This window comes from Mirounga leonina, unplaced genomic scaffold (assembly GCF_011800145.1).
Source record: "Mirounga leonina isolate KUSES-001 unplaced genomic scaffold, KU_Mleo_1.0 Mir_174, whole genome shotgun sequence".
Taxonomy (NCBI): Eukaryota; Metazoa; Chordata; class Mammalia; order Carnivora; family Phocidae; genus Mirounga; species Mirounga leonina.
In genome coordinates, this window is record NW_023270451.1 from 28,255,337 (window position 1) to 28,264,371 (window position 9,035).

The following is a 9,035-nucleotide window of genomic DNA, read 5'->3' on the forward strand; positions in this document are numbered from 1 at the left end:
ACATAGGATTCTTGGTTGACAGGTTTTTGTTTGTTTGTTTGTTTGTTTGTTTGGTCCTTTTAGCATTTTGAATATATTGATACATTGCCTTCTGGCCACCAAAATTTCTGATGAGAGATTTCCTTGTAATCTTATTGAGGATCCCTAGTATGTGATGATTCTGAATTTGTCTCTTTGTATTTTCAAGATTCTCTTTGTGTCTTTTTATTTGGAAAGTTTGATTATAATGCATCTTGGTGTGGGATTCTTTGAATTTATCTTGCTTGGTATTTGTTGAGCTTCTTGGATTTTATATTATCTTCTTTCATCAAATTTAGGAAGTTTTCAGTCATTATTTCTTCAAACATTCTCTCTGCCCCTTTTTTCTTCTTCTGGGCCTTCCACAGTGCAAATGTTGGTCCACTTGTTGATGTCCCACATGCCTCTTAGGATCTATTCACTTTTTTTCAAGTTTTTTTTTTTCCTGTTTGTCCCTCAGACTTTGTAGTTTCCATTGTTCTTTCTTTCAAGTTTGCTGCTCAAATCTGTCCTTTTAATCTTTCTAGTAAATTTTCCATTCAGTTATTATACTTTTCATCTCCAGAATTTCCTTTTGGTTTATTTTTAGGCTTTCTGTCTCTCTATTGATAATTCCATTTTGTTCATAAATTATTTTCTTGTCTTTCTCCACAATTTCTGTTAGTTCATTGAGCATTTAAAAAATAATTCTTTGTCTTGCATATCTGCCATCAGGTCTTCTTCCGGGACAGTTTCTGTTCATTTTTCCCGCCTTTTAATGGACGATACTTTCCTTTTTCTTTCTATACCTTGTGAGGTTTTTGTCAGAAACTGGACATTTGAATTTAATAATGTGATAACTTTGGAAGTGAGATTTTCTTTCATTCCCAACATTCGCTGTGTTTTGTTACCGTTTCCGTTTGTTTGTTTGTTTTTGTTTTTTATTATAGTGTGCTGTCTCTGGTTGAGAATCAGACTAAGGTGTAAACTTTTCTGAGCCTTTCCCTGGGCAAATGTGGTCATTTTCTAATTTTTCCTGTGTATGCGCTTATTTTTGAATGTCCATGTGTTTAATGTCTGGCTCCCAAAAGGGGGCAAAGAGAAAAATGAAGGTGGGGGATAATTTTAAGTTCTAGAAGTCATTTCAGGCCAAGGGGGAGCTCACTCACCTTTTTTTATTTCTGTAATCAGAGCACAGGTGCTCAATATTTGGAGGACATGGTTTATTTTGCCCATCGTGGCTCCTAACAGCTGTATGTAAGCTACTGCAAGAACATGTGCACGACTGCCTGCCATGTGGCTTGGTTGGAAAATGGGTAGCTGTGACTTTGCTGAGAGCTGAAATTGACTGAAATTCATGGCAGCTTACCTGCGCAAGTCTTTCCTTGGAAGCTGCAAGCCTTTACTAGACTCCAGAGTTCCAAAATAATTATATCAAACAGATTCTGCTGGTGCAGTTGTTTTCTAGGTGGAGAGACATATTTCCATTGCTTTGGACTCCGCCATCAGTGTTGAATCTCTTATGTTGGTTCACTTAAACATGTAACATTATTGTATGTGGGTTTATGATACTTACAGGGATACAAGGAATTGCTTTATATATTTACTATTGTCATTCTTACAGGAGTGTACATTTTTATATATTCTTCACATACACCTGAATTTTGTATTAATAGAAACCATAGCTAATGCTAGAAAATAAAAATAAATGTGTGAACTTACATTTTTTTCCTTATGTAGGCAGTGTTCAGAATGTGACCAGGCAGGGAGCAGTGATATGGAAGCAGACATGGCCATGGAAACCTTACCAGATGGGACCAAACGATCAAGGAGACAGATTAAGGAACCCGTGAAATTTGTTCCACAGGATATGCCTCCAGAACCCAAGAAGATTCCAATAAGAAACACGGTAACTTTTTCCCCGTTTATCATAATCATCACAGAAATCTGAGGCCAAAATTTAAGAGGTGAGAAAGACAAAGGGTGAACATATACTCAGGAGTCAAAGAAAGAAACCAATATGTTGCTATTGGTCATTCTTAAGAGTTTATTGTTTTACATTATGAAATACACCATACATGTGTGAGAATTTATGGTTTATATATTCAACTTAAAGCATAATAATAATGAATGCCCACTGTATCCACCAACCTGCTTCAAAAATCAAACATTACCAAAGGCTTTGATGTCCCCTGTGAATCCTTGGTAATCACATTCTCATCTATCTAGCACAGAGATTACCTGTATCCTCAACTTTATATTTCTCATTCTCTTCTTCTTTTTTTTTTTTAATAATTAATCTCCAAATGTGTGTACTCATAAGTAATACATAGTTTTGCAGGTTTTGAATTTTATATGAATGGAGTCAGACTTTTTCCTTTTGTTATTTGATACTTTAACCCATTGATTTGATTCATAAATACTGATCTGTGTAGTTATGATTAATTTATATTCACTAATGTTATAGTTTTTTATTAAAAGAATAGATCATATATTTTATTCTGTAGATTGACAGTTTTGTTTCCATCTTTTTCCTTTTGTAAACAACTCTGTTTTAAATATTTTTGTAGATGTCTCCTGAAGCATGGTAACAAGGAGTTAGGGTAAATACCAAGGTGTTCATTTGCTTAATTATTGGTTTGTGCATCTTTAGTTTTGCTAGGTAATTCCAGTATGTTCCGAACCAGTTTACACTCATAGCAATGAATGATCTGTTGCTCTACAAACTTGTGTCCAATATTTTAGTGCTGTCCAATGCGATACATGTAAAATAGTGTATCATTTTATTTTGCATTTCCCTCAGTATTAATGTCTTTGAATATCTGTGTATTTTGGTAAGTTGTATTTTCTCTTCTAGGGAATGTAAATGCAATTCTTTTCCAGTTTTTCTTTTTTTTAAAGCTTTTTTTTTTTAAAGATTTTATTTATTTATTTGACAGAGAGAGACAGCGAGAGAGGGAACACAAGCAGGGGGAGTGGGAGAGGACGAAGCAGGCTTCCCGCCGAGCAGGGAGCCCAGTGCAGGGCTCCATCCCAGGACCCTGGGATCATGACCTGAGCTGAAGGCAGACGCTTAACAGACTGAGCCACCCAGGCGCCCCTCTTTTCCAGTTTTTCTATGAGATTGTTAGTTTCTCATTAAAAATTTTTTGAGGTTAGAGTTTAAAGAATTTCTTCCAGGAGGCATTTATATTTGTTATTACCAGGTACCTGGGAGGTCTACCAACCTAAGACCATTTTAAATAAATTTGGTGTATGTGTCTTTTTCCATTACGCAAGTGGTGTGAATTTCTGCCCCAAACACATGAAGGCTGGTCTGCAGTTATAAATTCTTAGCGGGAGGGGGCATTTTTTACTTTCTTACCTTGAACCAAGGCAGACACTTCTCAAAAATCTGCCTCCCCCTGAAGGAGATGTAGATATTTTTTGGATTAGTTGTCATCCTTTGTTTTGTTACCTATTTAGTTTTAGAGAGTTTTTGCTTTTTTCCTTGAAGTTACAGCTTTCTCAAAAATTTTCTTTAATCTGTAGTAGCCGTATTTAATCTAATCAGTTAAGAGATCTTATTTAAGAGAAGTCACCTAGAGTACTTCATTCAGTTTTGTGTTATGGGCTTACTTGAAATTGATGACACAGATGTGGAAATTTTCTCTTAGATAATTTAAATAGTTGATTTTCAATACTCTGATCAACTTGAAATTGTTTTATTTATAATTCCCACTAGTTTAAAACATTTCATTAGGCCTCACAAATACATTTTGTTTACAAATGAACTAAAGAGAATTTTCCTTCTTTAAATAAGCCTGCTTATTTCTATTTCTAACATATTTTGTATAACTTCGATGCCAAGATCTTAGAGAAAAACTATTACTTCATGTGTCTATGTCTGCAAAGATTATCCTTTTATGAAACATTTTCTTCCTTTATTGTTTAAAGAAATCTTTAGGGCCAGTGTTATTATCTTGAACTTTGAAGTTCTATATAGAGGGGAAATTTCATACCTATTATAGTGATACTTATGTGCCCATAGTTTAATACTACTTAAGATGAAGGAGGATCCTATATTTTTCTAACTTACTTGTTTGCTCTTCCAACCTAGAATTATAAGGAAGCTTTTAAGTTTTCTAATTTAGTCCAATTCTTTTACCTTATTCCTTGTCTCTTGTTTTCTTGTGTAAAAGTCTTAGTCTTCTTACAGATATGGGTGGGTAAAACACAAAGAAGGATTTCATGGTCAGTAATTTTGGAAATATAGTATGATTATTTTCTCTCTCGGGAGGATTCAAATATATATTGAAGGTCTGAGAAACACTACTGTTCAGAAAAATAATTACTTTAACTTTTTTCCTAACTTATCAAAGAGCACTTTTTTCAAGACCTATTTTTTTTATTGTACTGTAGAGTTCTGGGTGGTACCAGCTTTAGAAATGGTGTTCTAGAGGCCATGAATTACTTGCATCAGGATCATCTGGGGTGTTTGTTGGAATCTAGGTCTCGGACTCATCCTAGAGCTAATGAATTAAAATTAGGGGTTGGGTTGAGCAGACTTCTTAGGTGTTATTCTTATATTCAGACTAAAGTTTGAAAATAACTATTTATATAATATTTATGATTATTACTCTTACTCTTTTCCTTCCTTCTTCCCTCCCTTCTCCCCATCAATCCATACAGCAATTCAGAAAACCTTTGATGAGCATGTTCAGTTGGTCAGGTACCTGGTCGAGGAATGTAAGAATGAGAGATGCAGAAGAGAGTGATTCAGTCATCTTGATCTTGATCTTACCATTTAGGCTGAGTTTCTACTGTTATCATAATTTTTTATCTTAACATTTCTGTTTCAGCGTTGTATTAACGTTAAATTATTAGACAGTATGGTTAAAAATGAGGCAGTCTACTTTCTTTTCTTAGTATACTGTTAATTATGGGATTCCAGGTACCTAACTTGCCAACTCATTTGTATAACCAAGTATATCTTTCACAACAAATAACTGATTTATCTCTCCCTCTGTTTAATTTTTTAATTGTTGTTCCTAGTATCTTCCTACTTACACTTTTTATTTTGGTACATATATTACATTTTTGGATATTCTTTTTTTTTTTTTTTTTTAAGATTTATTTATTTGAGAGAGAGAGAATGAGAGATAGAGAGAACGAGAGGGAAGAGGGTCAGAGGGAGAAGCAGGCTCCCTGCTGAGCAGGGAGCCCGATGTGGGACTCGATCCCGGGACTCAAGGATCATGACCTGAGCCGAAGGCAGTCTCTTAACCAACTGAGCCACCCAGGCACCCTACATTTTTGGGTATTCTATCCTTAAATTTCTTATAATAATTCTTGCTTTTGTTAGTTTTTATTTTCCCTGCCATTATTGATCAAAGTTTACTTCATTTCACAATAGTCCTATTGCTCTATCAAAATTTTAAAGAAAATTTACCTTTGTGATATAGGGAGTTCATGACATATATCCTAAGCTTTAATTTCTCATTTCAAAATAATATATCATTTAATAAAACTGTTAAAATGATCATTTGTTCTACAACTTTCTATCCATTTCTGTTAAGTTCCTTTGGGTTATAGTACTAGCACAGTTTTTAGAAAAGTTTGGGCTGTTTCATGCTAGTAAAAATGATTTTTCTCTTGTTTCAAAAATCTATTTTGTGGGATATGTGAATTGGTATTCTGTTGGAATAATTTTATTTTTAAAATTCAGACTTTATAGTATAAGCATATAGCACTTTAATCTTTTTTTTTTTTTTGAAGGACTGTCTCTATAGAGTTGTCTCTAAGAACCATCAAAAATATAAAATGATCATGGCTGCCATAGATTGAAGTCCCATTTTTATTGAACATATTTTCTTCCCCCTTGCTATTACTTTTTCACCTTGTATACTTTATATCTTAAAGAAGCAAAGGAGGGAAGGAAGGGATTTACATGTTGGAATATTTGAATAAATTGTGGTATGTTGCTACTATTAATTTAACTTCTGTTTATCCATACTGCTAATAAACCCAACCATCCTATTATTTTGTCTTTTTTCCTACTATTTGATCATTGGATATTTTAGTTCATTACTTTCTTCGAAGGATAGTAAGTCAGAAGAGGAAATGAGGGATTAGTCTACCTTTATCTAAGATTGTTTAATAGTAATAATACCTAACATTTATTGAGGACTCATCATATGCCAGACACTGTACTAATCCTCCGGCCTACTCTCCCTTTAAAAAATAAGTTAGTATTTGACTATTATAACACTTATTTTACTCAAAATGAAACAGACACAGAAAGCTTGAGTAACCTACCTATGATGTTACCGATAGTAAGCAGAATAAGACTTAAATTCAGATAGCCTGAATTAATGACCTGGTTTTTGTTGTTGTTGTTTTGTTCTTTTTAAGATCTGTAAAAGAGATTTATTTGAGATACAAATGAAGCTGTAAAACATTTGGTTTTTAGGTAGCATAGTTGGGAATGTGATACCAGAAGGTTCCTGTGTCTTTCTGTAGCATAGTGTTATCTATAGTAAGGCGGTCACATATCCGCTTACTAACTTGCATACCTGAGTTTGTTCACATTAGATATAAGATTCAGCACTCCTTTTCTTTGCACTTTTGGTTGAGTGTGAAGTGTTTTTCCCCCCAAGCTTGTACAAGAGGACTGATGTCACTCCTTTCAATCGCAGTGTAATAGTGTAGAAGTTAATTAATAAAATGTTTGAAGGTTATTCTACCTTGAGGAAATTGATATTAAAAAAAGAAAAAATAGAAGCAGCAAATCTGTAAGTACACTGACAGTATGTGTGTATGTGAGCCACCAGTATATGTTTATTTTGCTATTCTGTATTGGTTTGCTTTATTCCCTCTAAATTGTGAATACTGTGAAACTTGTAGAAAAAAAGAGTGCATGCTTTGGTATGGCAGTGAAGATGGAGAAGCTCATAGTGGTTTTTGTTTCCTAACTAGTTACTCCAAATCTGCCTGAAACATTTGGCTTATTGCATCTCAGCTTTTTTGATTAAGCAACAAATACCTTTTTGATTAGTTCATTTGATTTGATCAGTGTTAAGAGAGATGGTCCCATGGACTCAATTTTTGTGCTCCGATGCCTGCTTTGTGCCAAATAAGGCTGCTGTTAGAAGAATGGCATCCACTTTTCCCTGCTGACAGTTTCCGTTTATCATAGCCAGAGAGTGCAATGGGGAATAGAACACTTTGGCAAGTCTTACTATATTTTTAGTATTTAGATGCTGAGGAATTTCATTTTTCATTTTATTCTACTCTGATTTCCTTAATAAGGATTTATAGAAATCTGAATTAATATAGCATATTTTGAGACAGTTAGATCCAATAAGATATAGATGCTTTTCAGAGTGTAGTCCCAGTATTACTTTTTCTTTCCCTAATTTTTTCCTACCCACAGATGATAAAAGATTAGCCAGAAAAGTTACTTGAAAAAAATGATAGCACTGAAGATTTGTTGTTTAAAAATGATGGGTTAAAAGAGCCATTTTTGAGTTGTAAGAATGAAAATACTATAATTTCAGAAAACAGTCCTCTTGTACAAACATGGATATCCTCTCTGATTCATATTTTCATATTATCTCATATCTAATTATTATAATTGTTACAATTTTTTAAAAATGATTCTGAATGTTAGAATTATTTTTACATTTTAACCATGAAAGTAATACGTGAATTTTTTTTTGTTATAAGAAATTCGAAAGTATAAAGTCTCCTTTGACTTTCCTCCCAGCATTACCCCTCCCCAGCCCAATTCACATGCCTTGAATCTACCTTTATTATAAGGGTATATATATTTTGAACTTTATCTGACATTTCTTTTGGTGTATCTGAAACAAAAAATACGAAAAAAAGTAATCAGTGAGTCATGTGGAAAAGTAATATGGGCATAGTTCAAGAAACATGGAAATAATGAAGTATTAATAAGCAAAAGAGGAATGATATGGTTTTAGAAAATTCTTCACATATTGTTCCCTGTTCCAGGAACATAATTTTGTAACATCATCTTAGATTGGCTCACAAATATCCCATCTTCAGTATTTCAGTCTCTCAGGAACCATATTCTCTTATTTATTATTGGGCACAAATAGGAGGACTCAGTCTAAAGAAGAAAAAGGGTTGAAAAGCATAATTTTGTTTAACCATTATCTGTTATTTACTTTGTATTTTATATTGTCATTACTGTGCTATGAAGTAGTTACCAATGTCATTGCCATTTTATAGTTGAGAAACTGAGGCAAAGCGATTCAGTAACTTGCCTGAGGACATACAGCTTCTAAGTGGTAGGGCCAGGAATCAAACTAGGTAGCTTCTGAGGCCAAACTTGTAAGTGCTTCATTATGCTGCCTTTCCAGACAGGATTACAGTGATTGTTCCTGGCACTTGTCCTTGGGCCAGAATCATAGGCTCCTCGTGCTTTCAGCTTAGTGGCTAAAGGTTTGGTTAGGAAAATGGAATTCACTCTGTGGGGAATTAAGGACTTATACTAACTACTGTTGGCATACCTGGGGTTGTCGATGTCAAGAAAACTTTCACCATATGTCTCACTTTATGAACACTTTTTACCATATTACTGTTGTAAGGCTGAGTAGGCAGGGGTGAGGCAGATGCTGAAAGAAACCGTACACTGAAACTATCCCACTAATTAACTAAATTTTAAGGATTCTCATTGATTTAGTTTATTTTTAAAGGAAGGCATGAATAGAGTTTTCCTTTGCCTTACATTGTTTTTCAATTTTTTAGTCTCCTTGAATCTAAGAGCAACTCTTCTTTTTTTAATCATTTTATTTATTTATTTGACAGAAAGAGAGCGAGAGAGGGAACACAAGCAGGGGGAGTGGGAGAGGGAGAAGCAGGCTCTCCGAGGAGCAGGGACCCTGAGATCATGACCTGAGCCGAAGGCAGACACTTAACGACTGAGCCATCCAGGCGCCCCTAAGAGGAACTCTTCTTATGACATTCAACTTCTTTGTAAATCTTCCTTCCTTCCTTCCTTCCTTCCTTCCTTCCTTCCTTCCTTCCTT

General features: G+C 34.3%; 1 protein-coding gene across 8 annotated transcripts in view; it reads left to right on the forward strand.

Moving 5' to 3' along the window:
* PHF14 (PHD finger protein 14) overlaps positions 1–9,035 on the forward strand; it is a 221,562-nt gene that overhangs the window by 72,194 nt on the left and 140,333 nt on the right. For all 8 annotated transcript variants that reach the window (XM_035020638.1, XM_035020639.1, XM_035020640.1 and 5 more), the window contains exon 14: positions 1,738–1,906. In XM_035020638.1, the coding sequence (XP_034876529.1) occupies positions 1,738–1,906 (169 nt within the window). The remainder of the gene's footprint in view (positions 1–1,737; positions 1,907–9,035) is intronic.